This window comes from Schistocerca serialis, chromosome 4 (assembly GCF_023864345.2).
Source record: "Schistocerca serialis cubense isolate TAMUIC-IGC-003099 chromosome 4, iqSchSeri2.2, whole genome shotgun sequence".
Taxonomy (NCBI): Eukaryota; Metazoa; Arthropoda; class Insecta; order Orthoptera; family Acrididae; genus Schistocerca; species Schistocerca serialis.
The window spans coordinates 260,706,067-260,724,204 of NC_064641.1; the positions used below are offsets into that span (position 1 = coordinate 260,706,067).

The 18,138-nt window shown below is 42.3% G+C and overlaps 1 protein-coding gene across 2 annotated transcripts in view; it reads right to left on the reverse strand.

Moving 5' to 3' along the window:
* LOC126473753 (caprin homolog) overlaps nt 1–18,138 on the reverse strand; it is an 87,352-nt gene that overhangs the window by 44,713 nt on the left and 24,501 nt on the right. For both annotated transcript variants that reach the window (XM_050101009.1, XM_050101008.1), the window contains exons 3-6: nt 15,308–15,469; nt 15,062–15,229; nt 13,514–13,658; nt 1,111–1,205 (exon numbers count right to left, since the gene is read on the reverse strand). In XM_050101009.1, coding sequence (XP_049956966.1) covers nt 1,111–1,205; nt 13,514–13,658; nt 15,062–15,229; nt 15,308–15,469 — 570 coding nt within the window. The remainder of the gene's footprint in view (nt 1–1,110; nt 1,206–13,513; nt 13,659–15,061; nt 15,230–15,307; nt 15,470–18,138) is intronic.

Below are 18,138 nucleotides of genomic sequence, written 5' to 3' on the forward strand. Positions count from 1 at the left end.
AACACATTTAATAATTTCCTGAAACAAAATGTGGGCAAATTAAATCATGAAATATTGACTGGCAGTGGCAAATGTTCTGGTGTTATATGTGACTAAATGAAAAACCATTAACAGGAGCTGACTATTATTCAGAACATGTGACAAAATAAATGTTGCACTATGTGGCACAACAAAACCCAGATACTGCAAGAGGGGCTACATGAAGCTAAGAGTTCTTGTATAGTGGAAAGGAAGGACATTTATGCATCATTGAAGTTTTAGAATATCTGAGAGAAGCCACAAGAAATCACATTGATTATCGAGACAGAGCACCATCTGGCTACATTAGGGAAAGGATGAAAGGGAAGCCATGTATGTATAGTAGAGAAAGTGACAAGGTTGTGGAATAACTGAAGAACAATACTGTGACAAAGCTGATTTAAGTATGCAAGTAAACATAAAATAAGAAAAAAAATAAGTTTGAATATCATCATCATCATCATCATGATATGTGCCCTAAACATCCATTGGTAATACTATTTCTCAGGGAAAATTAATGATGTTTTTGCTTACTCACTACACGAGTCTTACACCTCTGGGTAGGCATAATTCACTCTGTGCAAGCAAACAACAATGTTTTCTTTCTAGAGGTAAATTCCATCCATCACAAAATGGAAGTAATGATAATCACCATTTAACAGGCTTGATGCTGCTTGGAATGTCCGACTCAACAAACCACACTCAAATGTGTTACAAATGCTGACTGCAGTAGCAAAAAATTAATACTGAAAATTATGCTCAAGTAGTTCATTTACCCTAACAAGTGGAAACCCTCATAGTGCTAAGATACTGAACACAAGTATGTCTATCCTTATTTTCCATGGAATAATTGCCAAATATCGAAGTTTTATATTCACAAAAACGTGGCAAATGAAATCAATATGTATGCAAAATTTAGCAATTTTATTCAATATTCATAAAAGGGGTCTCACAGTTCTTGTCTTGAAAGCATGGAACTTTAATGCTAACGAAAAACCAACTGTAAAGGCAAATTGCTATGCCTTATCACGTGAAGTTCAATTGCTTACTCAATAAATTCTCTAGCTTCTTATATATTTATGAAAGACTTACTTGCAAGAAATTGAAAGTACCACCAACTGAACCAATCACTTCATTAATAACCCGAGCTGGCTGGGTCTGTGAAGGTGCGAATGTTGGCTGGGCTCCTACGATAAAACAAGATGTATTTAATACAAAATCTTTTAGCTTCACTCTTTGCCATATAAATATATATATATATTCACTGTTACTTTAAAATCCTCTAACACTGAATTCTTACATCATAAGCAACAAAGAAAAAAACAGATTTCAACAGATGGATACGGTCAGTCACCTGACACTTCTTAATTGGTACAGAAAGTTGCATCATGTTTCAGATCACTCACAAAATAATGCATCCTGAAAGAGAGAGAGAGAGAGAGAGAGAGAGAGAGAGAGAGAGAGAGAGAGAGAGATTTCTCAATAACTATCCTTTAATAGGTGATACTTTGTATCAAATATTACTAGATTTCTTCTCTCTGTATACTTTAAAGACATTTGTGGCAAATTACACAGAAAAATTAGAAAATTATAAAAATTCCAGTACATCTTAAAGCTATCTGGTAACAACACAATTTTAAGTTTCCTGTGATTGTCTTAAAGACAATATGTTTCCTGGATCATCTTGCGTACCACTGACACGCAACAAATACAGTCACATGTTATTAATGCAGCACGTGGCTGGTTGGTAAGGGACTCAACAGTAAGGTCATCATTCCCTCAATCCAGGGGTAGTTCATCCAGAATAAGTGACATCCGCGAAGTATGCATTTTGATGAAAGCACGTAGACACAACAAAACCCAAACGTTGAAGGCAACCTGAGAAAGATTTTATGCAGAAGTGCCTTTATTGGGCCAAAGCAGATGAGGGTCTTCCAGGCAAGTTGTCCAGTGATACATTTTCAAATTCACAGCCCTTTTAAGGGCAATTTTTTTCCATGTTAAATTTGAGACTAAAACAACCTATTACCAAAACTTTATACAGTGAAACCTCTATATAACGTTTTTCAAGGGACCACAAATTCTGAACACTGTATAGAGGAAAACACTATAAAGAGGAAGGCTTCCAAATAATAATTATACGGCATTACTGAAGATCGGGATACCACTAATCAGCTTTGACAAATGGTGCCATAGATGACATTTCAACTTTCACAATATTGTAATATGATATTCATTGCAATTGATCAATGTATCAAATGATTAGTTTTTTGTAATTAGAACATGGGGCCCGGTAGGTGGATGGGTGAAAGTAAATGGCACCAAAAAGATCGCAAGCAGAATGTGCGTCACATGTAACGCGACCAGGTTCTGCCGCTGACATATGAAACACGCTGAGCGCAGGCTTTCCGAGCCGGTGCAAACTGTGAATCCACAGAACGGAAAACGATGCGTCTACATCCAGTCACTTAAACATTATAAAGAGGTAAATAATTGACCTGGGTACCAAAAATATGAGCATTACATGGAGGAAATCTTAATATAGAGGAAACGCAGTAAAGTGGAAAATTTAACATGGTTTATATGGGCTTTTAGTCGGGACCGAAAAAAACGAATGTAACAGAGGAAAACATTATATGGAGGAACATTATAAAGAGGTTTCACTGTACTGACAATTATTAGAATATGCTTAATTAATTACAAGTTATTTCTTTAGTAGTATAAATCACATATATAACTTACTTTTTAAAAGTTGTTAAATACTGTATTTTAATTAACAGGCAATAAAAAATTGCAAATTCTGTTTTTACAGATACATATACATTGCAACTTATTGATTACAGGGAACAGACTGTGGAAATTTGTCATGATAAAAATGAATAAATCTTTTCTTTAAATTTTCTATTTCTGCCAAAATCTTTGAGACTTCACTCAACATACATGCTCTGTATGTTTTTAATTCTTTGATTTCACCTTGCTTTAATTTGTTCAACAATTGTTTCTCCTTTTCTCGTTCATCTTTCTTCGCCTTATGTTTCATATTGTCTGCCTTCGTAAAATGAATGTGTGTTGTGAAAACAGTGTGACTTTTGTCGATGCTCAAGCTGTCAACTCCATTTGTGTCCTGGAGGGTATCATATACGTATCTTAGAGCAATGAAGAGTTTTTTGTGTTTGATTTTCAACTATAATTTCAGAGTTTACAGAAGAGCCTAGCTCAACATAACATTTCTATGCGAGATTATTAAAATTGCATAAAACCTTGGAAATTTGGGCATGTATGTATGGTATTCTGCCTTACGGCAGATCTTTTCATGGGTTAAGTGTCTTCCACTTTTGTCTGTCCATAGCCAGTCTTTATTTCTGAATATCTGCCTCCTTTGATATTGTCCAGCATTTGATATCTTCTTTTTCCTCTTCCCATTTTTCCCTCCACCATTCCTTCTATTCCTTCCTTCAATAAACAGTCCCTCCTCAGACTATGTCCAATCCAGTACCTTTCTCTCCTTCTGATGACTCTCAGCATGTTTGTTTCTTCTCCAACTCTTCTTAATACTACTTCATTCCTTACTCGGTCTTCCCATTTCACTTTTTCCATTCTTCTCCATATCCACATTTCTAGTGCCTCCAATCTTCTTTCATCTTCCTTCCTCAATGTCCAGGTCCATGCACCATATAGTGCAAAGTTCCTGATGTAACATTTGGCAAGTCTTTTACTCAGATCTATGTTTAGTGGTCCACAAAGTAATTTCTGTTTCCTCTTTAATCCTTTTGCCTTTTCCTAATTTCTGTTGAGCAATACACTTCCCAAGTAATTGAAGTTATTCACTTGCTCTATTTCCCCTCCCCTATTTTCATGCGGCATTTTCACCCCTTTCCTCCAGTTACCATGCTTTTTGTTTTCTTCTTGTTAATCTTCATTCCATATTATTCTAATTTTGTGTTTGGATCATCTAACATTTGTTCCACCTCTCTTGCACTTTCTGCCATCACAACCATGTCGTCTGCAAATCTTATACACTCCACTCTCCAAGCCCCTGTACAAACGCCTCTCCTTCCATCAAAACTTTCACTAATAATTTCCTCCAGATATATACAAAACAGTGTTGCTGATAAACAACAACCTTGTCTTACACCTCTTCCCAGTTCACTCATCACACGACCTATTCTTACTCTTGCTCTCTGGTTCCAATATAAATTTCTAATTAGCCGTCTATACCTCCAGTCAACTCCGTGTTTCCTTAGGATTTCCTTAAGTTTGTCCCATCTGACACAATCAAAAGCCTTCTCAAGATCAATGAACACAACATACTCCTTCCTTTTCTTCTCCATGTACCTCTCCCCTATCACTCTCAGTAGTCCAATGGCATCTCTAGTTCCCACTCCTCGACTGAAACCAAGTTGTTCATCTATTATGCAATTCTTATTTCCATATAGCCTTCTGTTGAGTGTTCTCAGCAAGACTTTGGCTGCATGTGATATATGCATAGCTTTGAAGATAATTTGAATACAGAATTTATGAAGACAATTTTCACTTCTTTAGTAATGCTTTGTCTTCAATTCATTTTCCTCTCCACAAATTCACACTTGACACAGTCTGCCTTTGAACCATACATTCTTCCGTTTGATATCAAAATTTCAAGACACTGTCAATCTTCTTTGAGCTACTTCCTGATTTAATGTAACTTCTGGATTCAAACAGGAAATCTTATGTATTAAATTGTATTTGGGCAGTGATCTTTCTTGCAACTTCTCTACTATGCTACAAATGCATATTAACATGTTTTATTTTAGCAACAATATTTCCTCTTCAGATAAATTCTTAATTTTTCCAGTGGGCTTCTTGCAGCAAAATCCAGATTGAATTATATTGCTGTAATTACACTTTTACATACTTTAAGTCTATTTTCACTAACGATTATTTTTTGCTTTTAGGCATCTAGTTTCACAACTCTCTGCGTCAAAATGTTAATAAGGTTATGTACATCATGCAGAAATGGAGCCATCGGGGCATTGCTCTGAATATCAAGTAAAAATGGTTCCAACAAATGTGCTGTTTAACTGCAAAATGTCAGTTTTGTGGATAGCAATTTGTCACTTACAGCTTCAGAAACAACTCTCAAACTTGGTGACTGAGGAATTGTTATCTATTTATCTCAGTAAAGCTTTTTCAACTGCGCATTGGCTTTTTTGACCCATCTTGTTCCACAAAAAGATGAATAAGAAGATCCAGTTATCTCATTGTACCAGATGTACCGGAATGAAATGAGCATTAAGATACAAATGTGTTGATAGGGAACATTTGTTGTTAAAGAGCCTTATTTTTTTTTTTGTTTGGTTGGTATGACATCTGTCAAATATATTTAGTATACATCAAAAATTGTTTTTTTTTGGTAGGGTTTAAGGGCGCTCAACTGCTGAGGTCATTAGCGCCCAGTCACTGGTGTTAGAGCACATGGAATCTGCTAAAACTCAAGGGGATGGGGGGACACCAGAAGGACCTGGCAAAGATGCAGATAAAGTAAGTAAAAAGGTTAAATGTCTGTGGACAAGCCAGTTAAAGTTGTAAAACGCAGAATACGAGCAGCTGCTCGAGCGTCATCAGCTAAAACATCCGGTAAAGTAGATGGCAGGGACAGGACAACACGAAATTGACTAAAACGGGGACACGACAATAAAACATGGCGCACTGTTAATGCCTAACCACAAGGGCACTGCGGGGCTGGGTCACCGGAGAGCAGGTAGCGGTGGCTAAACCGGCAATATCCAATCCGCAACCTGGTCAGAAGGACCTCCTCGCCGAGATGGTCGGGAGGATGTTGTCCAAGCAGTTGGGAGAGGTTTTACTGCCCGGAGCTTGTTTCCTTGGAGGGATGACCAAGCATCCCACCACAACGACACAAGCCTCTTACACACATCCCCACGAACGTCAGATGACGGGACACAATGGGAGGCTGGCCGAGGCAGGAGGACTGCAGCCTTGGCTGCAGCATCCGCAGCCTCATTCCCAGGCACTCCTACATGTCCGGGAACTCACAGAAGGCTGACAGAACCACCATTATCAGCGAAAGAATGGAGGGACTGCTGTATCCGTTGAATCAAGGGATGGACCGGATAGCGAGCTCCAAGGCTCTGAAGAGCACTGAGTGAGTCAGAGCAGAGTACATACGATGAACGGCGGTGGCGGCGGGCATACTGATCGGCCTGATGGACAGCAAAAAGCTCGGCCGTAAAGCTGGAACATTGGTCGAGGAGCCGGTATTTAAAGGTGGCGGCCCCGACAACAAAGGCACAGCCGACACCATCGTCAGTTTTGCAGCCATCGGTGTAAATAAAGGTGTGACCGGCAAGTCGAGCACGAAGTTCGACGAACCGTGAGCAATACACTGCAGCTGGAGTACCCTCCTTCGGGAGTGAGCTGAGGTCGAGATAAATATGAACCGGAGCCTGGAGCCAAGGTGGTGTCGGGCTCTCACCCTCTCTGAAGGTGGTAGGGAGGGCAAAATCCAATTGTCGAAGCAGGCGACGGAAGCGGACTCCGGGGGGCAACAGGGCAGACACATACAACCCGTACTGACGGTCGAGAGAATCGGCGAAGAAGGACTTGTAAGAGGGGTGGTCGGGCATAGACAACAGCCGGCAGGCATACCGACACAGCAGTATGTCGCGCCGGTAGGTCAATGGTAACTCGGCAGCTTCAGCATAAAGACTCTCGACAGGACTAGTGTAGAAGGCTCCGGTCGCAAGACGTATCCCCCGATGGTGGATGGAGTTGAGCCGGCGTAAGAGGGATGGCCGAGCGGACGAGTAGACGAAGCTCCCATAATCCAGCTTCGATCGGACTATGGACCGATACAAGCGAAGCAGGACAGTGCGATCCGCTCCCCAAGATGAACCGCTAAGAACTCTGAGGACATTAAGGGAACGTGTACAACGGGCCGCCAAACAAGAGACATGTGGAGACCAACACAGTTTCCTGTCCAACGTGAGCCCTAGAAACTTAGTTGTGTCTACGAATGGGAGAACAATGGGACCGAGATGTAAGGATGGCGGAAGGAACGCTTTATATCGCCAAAAGTAGATACAAACCGTCTTCTCTTCAGAGAACCGGAAGCCATTTGCCACGCTCCATGAGTAGAGGCTGTCTAGACAACGCTGAAGGCAGCGCTCCAGGAGGCATGTTCTCTGGGCACTGCAGTAGATCGCGAAGTCATCGACAAAGAGAGAGCCTGAGACATGAGGTGGAATGCAATCCATAATTGGATTGATCGCGATGGCAAAAAGGGCTACGCTCAAGACGGAGCCCTGAGGCACTCCGTTCTCCTGGAGGAAGACGTCGGACGATACGGAACCCACACGTACCCTAAACTTTCGATCCGTTAAAAAGGAATCAATAAAAAGGGGCAGGCGACCGCGTAGGCCCCACCTGTGCATAGTGCGGAGGATACCTCCTCTCCAACAGGTATCATAAGCCTTCTCCAAGTCGAAGAACACGGCTACCGTTTGGCGCCTTCGCAAAAAGTTGTTCATGATGAATGTCGACAAGGTCACAAGGTGGTCAACAGCGGAGCGGCGGCGACGAAAGCCGCATTGGACATTAGTAAGTAGTCGTCGAGATTCAAGAATCCAGACTAACCGAGCATTAACCATGCGCTCCATCACCTTACAGACACAGCTTGTAAGAGAAATGGGGCGGTAACTAGAAGGAAGGTGTCTATCCTTCCCGGGTTTGGGTATAGGAACAACAACAGCGTCACGCCAACGCATGGGGACTTGACCTTCGGTCCAGACGCGATTGTAGGTACGAAGAAGGAAGCTTTTGCCCGCCGGAGAAAGGTGTGCCAGCATCTGAACGTGAATGGCATCTGGCCCCGGAGCAGAGGACCGGGACAGTGCAAGCGCACGTTCGAGTTCCCGCATAGTAAAGGGGGCATTATAAGTTTCCAGATTCAGCGAGTGGAAGGAAGGTCGCCGAGCCTCTTCTGCCTCTTTCCTGGGAAGGAAGGCAGGATGGTAATGGGCGGAGCTTGAAACCTCCGCGAAAAGGCGCCAAAGGCGTTGGAGACAGCCACAGGATCAACAAGGACCTCATTACCTGAGGTCAGGTCAGGCCAGGCACCGAGGAGTGGGCCTTAATGCCCGACAGCCGGCGCAGGCTACCCCAAACAACGGAAGAGGGAGTAAAACTGTTAAAGGAGCTGGTGAAAGAGGCCCAACAAGCTTTTTTGCTGTCTTTGATGACTCTACGGCATTGCGCTCTGAGTCGTTTGTATTTAATACAATTCGCCAACGTAGGATGGCGGCGAAAGGTGCGTAAAGCACGTCGTCAAGCACGGATAGCGTCCCTACAAGCCTCGTTCCACCAGGGGACGGAAACGCGACGTGAAGAAGAAGTAGTACGAGGAATGGAACGTTCGGCAGCATTGATGGTAACAGCCGTGAGGTATTCGACCTGACTGTCACAACTGGGAAAATCGTGGTCCAGAAAGGTCGCCAGGGAGGAGTAAAGTCCCCAGTCAGCTTTCAGTATGTTCCAGCTCGAAGGACGTGGGGATGGGGTGTGGTGCAGGAGACGAATGACACAGGGGAAGTGGTCGCTCGAATAGGTGTCAGAAAGGACATACCACTCGGACCGACAGGCAAGAGTGGTAGAACAGATCGAGAGGTCCAAGTGGGAGTAGGTATGAGTAGAGTCCGAGAGGAAAGTCGGGGCGCCGGTATTGAGGCAGACAAGATTGAGATGGTTGAAGACATCCGCCAAGAGTGAGCCTCTTGGACAGGATGCAGGAGAGCCCCAAAGGGGATGATGGGCATTGAAGTCGCCAAACAATAAGAACGGCGGGGGAAGCTGAACGATCAGGTGCATCACATCAGCCCGACTAACAGCAGATGACGGAGTGTAGATGGTACAAACTGAAAAAGTAAAAGCAGAAAGAGTAATGCGGACAGCTATTGCTTGGAGTGGGGTGGTCAATGGGATGGGATGGTAATAGACATCGTCCCGAACGAGCAACATGACCCCACCATGAGCTGGGATACCGTCCACAGGGGTGAGGTCATACCGCTCCGAGGTATAGTGGGTAAAGGCAAAACGGTCAGTCGGGCGCAACTTGGTTTCCTGGAGACCAAGGACGAGCGGACAGTGCAGGCGGAGGAGCAGTTGCAATTCCTCCCGATTAGATCGAATACCTCTTATGTTCCAATGTAACAAGGCCATCGCTAGTCAAAAAAGAGAGGGAACGAGACGGGGGAAGAGCTGGTCACCTCGATGGCCGCGGAGGGCCAGGTTGCGAGGGAACAACACTACAACCGACGGGAGGCGGATCCGGTTCCATCGACTCGTCGCCAGCTGCGGCCGCTGTCCCTGGTTGTGTAGGAGGAGCCGCATCATTTGCCGACGAAAGGCCGGCGGAGCGCCTGGCAGCAGAGCGTCCCGGCGAAACGGAGGACGGCCGGGAGCAGCGACTCACGGATGGAGCGTCAGACGAAATGCGCCGGGATGGAGAGGGGGATAGAGACTTCTTCTTGGAGGCCTTCTGGGAAGGCCGAGGAGGCACAGGGATGGTGGGCTGGATCCGAAGAAGGTCCTCACGCGCGGGGTCCGTTTTGGAACGCCGGATCTCTGAAGCTGGGGTCCGGAAAGTTTCCCCGATGGACGCCTGAGAAGAGGATCGCTTCTCAGGTGGTGTGGGGGGAGGAGGAGGAAGGGTGGCCCCTGGGGCAGAGGGGGTGGGGGCCACGGGGGAGGAGGATTTGGAAGGGAGGGATTTGGGAGGCGGAGGCAGAGCCCCCTGATGGGCGGAGGAGGCGGAGGGGGGACAGGATAGGGGGGAGAATACCGCGGAAGGAGTGGACACAACTGAGGCAAACGAAGTGGTCAATAGCACGGGATGGAGGCGGTCGTACTTCTTCCGGGCCTCAGAATAAGAGAGCCGATCCAAAGTTTTGATTTCTTGTATCTTCTTCTCCTTCTGATATGTGGGGCAGTCTGAAGATCTAGGCGAGTGGACGCCAGGACAATTAATGCACCGAGGTGGTGGGGTGCATGTATGTTCCTCACGAAGAGGATGTCCACAATCGCCACAAAGGGGCTCAGCCTCACACCGTGACGACATGTGCCCAAAGCGCAAACACCTAAAACAGCGCATAGGAGGCGGGACGTAAGGTCGCACGTCACACCGGTAGCACATCACCTTGACCTTCTCCGGGAGAACGTCCCCCTCGAAGGCGAGGATAAAGGCCCCGGTGTCGATGCGACGGTCTTTGGGGCCGCGCTGGACTCGCCGGATGAAATGCACGCCTCGGCGCTCCAGGTTGGCCTTGAGCTCCTCATCAGATTGTAGCAGGAGGTAACGATGAAAAATAACCCCCTGCGTCCTATTTAGTGCCAGATGTGGGACAATGGATACTGAGATGTCCCCTAGGCGGTCGCACACCTGGAGCGCCGCCGACTGTGTGGCGGAGGTGGTCTTGATAAGAACGGACCCTGAACGCATCTTGCTGAGAGCCTCGATTTCCCCGAAGATGTCCTCAATGTGCTGAACAAAGAACATGGGCTTGGAGGTGGCGAATGTCCCCCCATCGGTTCGAGAACAGACCAAATAGCGGGGGAAGTACTTCGCCCCAAGCCGGCGGGCCTGTCCCTCCTCCCATGGAGTGGCCAAGGGGGAAAGGGCAGGAGAACCAGGACTAGAAACGGTACCTTTTCTTTTGAAAGACTCTGCCGCAGAGCGACCTGATACGTGTTGATGTTTCATCTGCGAAACGTCCGCCCCGATACCACCCACTCCGACCAGGGGCTCTCCCCACGGGCGCCACCCAGCCGCAGCAAGGGCCACCTGGCAGGATGACCATTGCCGGGAGTCCTGATGCCCCAAGGAGACGGGCATCTACTCCTTGGCCGACGTGGGGAGGGTGCAGCTCAGGTATCGGCAGTACGATCCCTGTGTTGTCAGGGGGCTACAACCTAGAGGGTACATGACGACCCCACCACAACGGGCTGGCTACCGTGCTGGATTTCTGGTGCCATGGAAAGTCCATCATGATCGCTGGGGCAGATGGAGATGCACTATGGGTGTAACTTGGACAACCCATCAGGCGTTTAGGCCCAATTTGAGGAATAGTGGGTATGGTTACAACGCCGGTGCAATGCTGAGTGCCAAGGTCTTAGTGCACTTAGGACCAGTGGTACACGACGTAAGGTGTCCTTCCCCAAAAGGCTCGTACTTCAGTAGAATTTTGAAAAATGGAGGTCAAACCCCAAGGGGGACCATCACATGGAAGGCCGAAACGGTTGAAACTCCTTTTAGTCGCCTCGTACGACAGGCAGGAATACCTCGGGCCTATTCTTACCCCGGACCCGCAGGGGGGTAGTATACATCAAGTCAGGGAACAAACAACATAATATGTTTTCATCGTGTTAATGTCGAATTTTGTGCCAGAAAGCGATGATTTGCGGAAAGCATTAATTTCTTGTTTTCATCTGAAAAAAGTGCTGAAGAGTCGCATGAATGCTTGTCAAGGCATATGGTGATCATGCTCTATCAGAAGCAAAAGATGGTCTCAGAAACAATGACTTTGATGTAAGAAATGAACGTGGAAGACCACCAAAAAAGTCTGAATATGCCGAATTGCAAGCAATATTGGATGAAGATGATACTTTTGAGTCAGAAGCAAATGGCAGCAATGCTAAATGGAGGTGGGGGGGGGGGATCTCTCTGACTGTTTGAAAGCTGTGGGAAAGATCCAAAAGTGTGGAAAATGGGTGCCACATGAACTGAATGGAAGACAGATGGAAAACCGAAAAACCATTTGTCAAATTTTGCTTCAAAGACAGGAAAGAAAATCAATTTTGCATCGAATTGTTACTGGCGATGCAAAATGGATTTATTTTAAGAATCCTAAACAGGAAAAATCATGGGTTAATCCTGGACAACCATCAACACCGACTGCAAAACCAGATCGATTTGGCAAGAAGACAATGCTCTGTTTGGTGGGATCAGAAAGGTGTGGTGTATTATGAGCTTCTAAAACCCGGTGACACTGAATACTAATCGCTACAGACAACAAATGATCAATTTGAACTATGCATTGATCGAAAAAAGACCAGAATGGGCCAGAAGACATGGCAAAGTATTTTTTTTACATAACAATGCACCTGCACACAAAGCAGAACTGGTTCAGGATACAATCAAAACACTTTGCTGGAAGCTGCTACCCCACCTGCTGTATTCACCAGACTTGGCCCCTTCCAACTACCATTTGCTTTCATCAATGTGACACGCATTGGCTGAGGAACACTGATTCCTATGAAGAAGTTGAAAATTGGGTGTGATTGGTTTGCTTAAAAAGACCATTTTTATTTGTGTGGTGTCCACAAATTGCCAGAAAGGTGGTCAGTACTTTGAATAAAATGTTTTTACTTTTCAATTCAAATATAGTGTTTCATTTTCACAAAAAATGCTCATTTTATACCGGTACACTTGGTATTGCGACCTTTGTACAGGCGAATCACAAAATAATAGTACCCTAAAAAATGACAATTCTCCAATTAGTTTTGGAAATGCCTGTTCTGAAAGTGTCATGTTGTAATGCAAACTGCAGATACCAGTTTATAGGAATTGTTAACAACCTAAGGATTCTTTTAGTTCCTTGTTAAAGTCATTCAAACGTTTTAAATTCACATTTGGTCCATTCATTAATAGCAGAAACTTTTTTTAGGTTTTTAAAACTCAATGATCTTTTTATACCTCCAAACCATTTTGGATAACAGTTTTCCATCATTTCATGTGCTGCGAAGAGGTTTTACCTTGAAGTTAGTTTTTTCAACTTCATTGATCTTATCTATTCCAGCCTTCTTTAGAGTGCTGGTTCCGGAATATCACAGAAAAGCTCACCAGCATAAAAGTTACGAGTATCTTCAGTCATGGCAGTAATGAGTATTTCTTCTACTGGTTTAAAAATTCTACTATGTAATTCAACGATACGGACAGAAGTACGAGTTTCATAGTGCTGTCATGTTTAGTATTAAAATTTCATGTAGCAGATGATGTGAACTTTAAACACTGATTCAGAAATTTCATTCAGTCTGTATTATTATTACAACTGACCATCAGAACACTTTGTTCTGATGTATTATTCACTATGCTCATAGTATGTTTTGACTTTTGAACAAAATAGTAATAAAACAAGCTTATACAGACTAAGAATATGGTGTTAGTGAAACACATTGACCACCCATAAGCAAAATTCTTTTATTGCACTTTCAGCCTGAGGTCACACAAATGGCATCATGACCAGTTTCATCATTTAGCAAGGTGTCAGACCATTTAAGTTACATAGTAACTCATAGTACAACTGATGAATTACTACATATCGCGTTCAAAACTTCTGATTATGACTTGCTAAGAAGTTGAAACCTATTATGATACCATTTACATGAGCCAGTGCTGAAAAATACAGTAAAAGAATAAAACAAATCTTTATACATAAAGTACCTGCTGGGAATGTTGGCGGGGTTTCATCAGGACAAACTGCTGACTGGTCAGGTACTGGGTATACAGCAGGCTCTTCAACAGCCACTGCTGCTGCCGTTTCTTCAGCAACTGCATTCGTAGGGACCTCTCCTTCAGGTGCAACATTCTACAATTGAAAGAATCTTTATAATTGTGAACAATGTTGCATCACAAATATACTTGCAACTATTTTCCTACATTTCAATCAGTTAAATATGGATAAGAAATTAATATTAAATTATATACTTCATGGCACTACCCATACACACATCTGAGGGGCAACAGAGGTCATACAGGTGAGGTGATTGGCAGCAGGTAGGCGATGGGAAAAACACTGGAGAGGTCCCATAATTTTTATTTCTTGTCTATGTATGTACTGCACAAATTAAAGTATACCATCTCTTAAAAATTTTATCTTAAAGGGTTTTTAACATTTCTTTCACATCTGCAAGAATTGCACTGGGATGCAAGTTGTGGTACGAGAGAAATGAAGAAACGAAAAAGTATAGAGGTGTTATTGTACATCAAAATAATATGAAGCCTACCATTTCTAAGCATTATCTACATTGTTTGTACATCTTACTGAATGAGTATTATCTGTGATTTCAAGTAGTAGGTGTATTTTATCAAAGCCTGAATGAAGGTATGATCATACTGACACTTAGTAATACCTTCTGAATATTCTGACCCTTTCCAGCAGTTTGTTCAGTTTTTACAGTTGCTTGCTCTGCAGTTCACTACAAAATCACTAACTAAACATTCCTCATCACTTACAAATCACTGATGCAGCAATTATTGCATCATCCCTAGAACCACATGGATCTCAAATATTATCTGCAATAAGCCTATGCAGAAATAAGAAAGTTATCACTATCAGACCCTCATGTGGCAGCCTTATTAACTCTGTTCACATTTCCATAAAAATAACTCTAGGATAGTCTGCCAAAAATGGTTGATACACTGGATTTTTGCTTAGTTTTAAGAACTACTTAGAGATCAGCAGTGCATCTGCACCTGTGTCACAAATATGTTGTCCGAGTTACAATAGAATTATAATTTTAAAAAAGTTAGACTCTTTCCAATCTCCAGATTTAACGAACCATTAACCATTCTTGTTTAAGCACAGTGCCACTTCACTCCAATGAGGTATAGATTAAGCTAACTGTATTGTGAGAAGGGAACATTTCATATTCAAACTAAACCAAACAATGCCCTAACTTCTGTGACCTTTGGAGGTTAACTGGCATGCTAGTGTTCTGAATATACTAAATGAGTGGACCAGATTGACAGCAATGTGTTATGAACATTTGTGGTATAGAATACACACAAAACCTCAACAATCCTGCAATGAAAGTGACAAGAGCACTACGTACAGTAAAATACAATTATTGCACATGCATAGGAAAGCTTATAAATGCACATCAAAGATGATGATACTGCTGTGGTATCAACAACAAGGAAGATGTTTTACAGCTTTAGATGCAGAGAATGACAGGGGAGGGATGAGTCTGTAAAGGTAGATATACTCACCTCTCCTGCAGTCTCCTCTACAGCTTCTTCCACAGACTGGTCAAAATATCCACAACTGACTATGGTTGTTACAATTTCTTTCAGTTTTGCACATGTCGTCCCAACAAGCTCTTTTGGTTTCCCTTCAACAATAGCTAATAGGTGTTCGGCAGAAAGATTCACTTGGTCCTGTGGATGCAGAAGAGAATTATCAAATTTACAAAGAGAGAGAAAAATGGAAAGACAAAAGATGAGCCTGATTCATACCTGGAATGATTGTGTGCCTTCTTCCCCTCCATGCTTTGGAGAAACCTCAACATATAAGTCATCCAGATACTTTAAATCTTCTTCAGTCAGCTGTGCTGCACCATTTCTACCAGCCAAAAAATCTTCCCGAACAGTATCTTGCCCCATACTCTGCAGTACATCCTAGAGCAAAAGTTTTGGGTGTTACGTGATGAACATTATATAAAAAACTACAGCACGTCTCTTTCTGATGCATTACATATATCTGCCTTAAGTATAGGCAGTTTCAAATACAATTTAACAGAGTTTTTTCAACTTTTGTACTGAGCACAAAAGAATAATGTGTGTGATACATCTATACTGCAAATAATTCAATGAACTGATTACAATGCCAAGTACTTACCATACAGACAACAAATATTCTTTAAGTTTGACAGGATGTGCTAACACCAAGTTAAGGCACGCAAGAAAAATAATTATGAAAGCTTGATATATTGAGAAAATGTGTGTGTATGAACTATATTGACAACATAACATCATCACTATTATTCCTAGATAATCAAGAAACGAGATGACTGGCCACGTGTGGGAGTTATGTTTGCGTGGACATGTGCATTTTCTTTTGCTTACATCTTAAGAACTTTGTGTGATAGCTAATAATATCTACCTTCTTAAAGTGCCTGTGTCACTCAACACCTTCTTTGTGTGTTGGCAGGGGTCTAGCCTTTTAGTATTATTGTTCCTTCTACAAAATATAGACATTTCCGCTTAATTGTTGGCATATCGCCTTTCTATGAGTGACTTATCTCTCAACAAGAAGCATATGCTTTTGCTTCACAGATTCGTGCTGAACAAACTTCTGTATTTTAAATGGAAAGCTAAGATGTTAAGTAACCCAAACCGAATATTGCTCAATGGCTTGTCAGACAAGGACTTTTTAAAGTTCTCTCTTTCAAAGATGCATTGTCAGAACTATTCCAATGAATCTCAATCTGACATGCTACTTCCACACAGCAAGACCTGTGCATCTTACAAAGAAGATAACTTCACAACGATTCTACTTATTGCAACAAGGTTGTTTCGAAACAACTTTCACGATTAGATGATGTTTAAAAAATGACTACAGCAAATGGACAGTGCCAGAAGAGCAGCAGCAAATATTGTATCACAAACAATGGTGCACAGAATTCACCACCAGCAATTTCATTCTTGTCATATTCAATGTACAAAAATTACAATACAAAATATTTCCTCCTAAAATGAAACCATGGAAAAATCCAGGACAAAATAATGACCATATTATGAAAATGATAGATTGTTACTTACTATATATCACAATTGCTGAGTTGTAGACAGGTACACAGCCATTCTGGAAGAAGTCCTCCTGTCCAAAGGCTTACATGTTTAGCAGTCTGTCCTTTTCATAATATTGCCCTTCCAAAAATGAATTTTCATGCCTTTATTTCCTAACACAATCTCATTTTTATCTACATAATATAAGGTGGGTGTTCTAGGACATAAAATCAGTGTTTCACTTCATAAAACATTTTGTCTGGAGTCTAAATTGGCACTGAAAGCTCCAAATATTACTCATACTAGAGATTGGTTAGTTGGTTGATTTGGGGCAGGGGACTAAACAGCAAGGCCATTAGTCCCCTCACATTAGGGAAGGAAGTTGGCTATGCCCTTTCAAAGGAACCATCCCAGCATTTGGCTGTAGGGATTTAGGGAAAACGCACCGGACGTGGGTTTGAACCATCATCCTCCCGAATGCGAGTCCAGTGTGCTAACCACTGTGCCATATTGTAGATATTGTGTATATATATATATATTCATTAACCAATGCAGTATTCTGTGTAATTCCTATGGAGTGCTGCATAAGAGACCAGTACATCTCATCTCATTCACAAATAGTTGTTACTTAACCTTAAACAGTGTTTAACCTAAATTTTTGTATGTACAATACTTGCACAGTGTTAACACCTACTCTCAACCTAGAAATAAAATTTAGAATTACTAAGGGCCAACAGTACAAACACTGCTGATTGCAGGGCAATTTAACCTTAGTATCAGAACTGAGCCAGTTCTGGTATCCACTGTGTTGCAAACACGAAACTTGCAACAACTGAACAAGGTTCAGTGCATCTTTTCTCGCTGTAATAGATCCACCTCATGATCTACATACATGTTTTCTTCAGTATAGTGCACAATCAAATCTCAGGAAGGTGTCAGTTTTAATGATCCTTAGTTTAATGAAACTGTAAGTGGATGGACTAAGATGTAGGTAATACAGATCAAGAAATATACCAATACAATAGCCAGTGATCACAGTTCTGCCAGCAGAGGATCATTCAGAACTTCAGAACAATTGTAGTGGGGAACTTTCTTTTCCTCCAATAAAATAAGCAAGTGAAAATCCAATATATTCTGGATGGCAGTAACAAAAAATTTCTATCCAGCATTGAATATCAAATTTGCAGTTTCTTTTTGAATCTAATGAGGAAGTGCAAGTTTAATCCTGGAATTTTGTTTTATATGGAAAAAAGTGATTTTGTGAGACAAAAAGTACAATATGCAGGTTTTATTCAGTGCAGTAAAATCAACACGAAGTATTTAAACAACACTTAAATAATTGTAAAAATAAATGTTATATAATTTTAATTAAAAATTTCAAACGATTTGCACCTTGAATCTCTGTTTAAACAAGTCTTAGTATAAGTTACAAAATGTCACCTCATGAGTTAAGGGGTATTATTGAAGTATGCATTTTATTCACATAGTAAAAAAGGAGATAACTAACTTCAATCAAAAATATTGTTCTCCTAGAGGACAATGGAAATGAAGATGAGAAT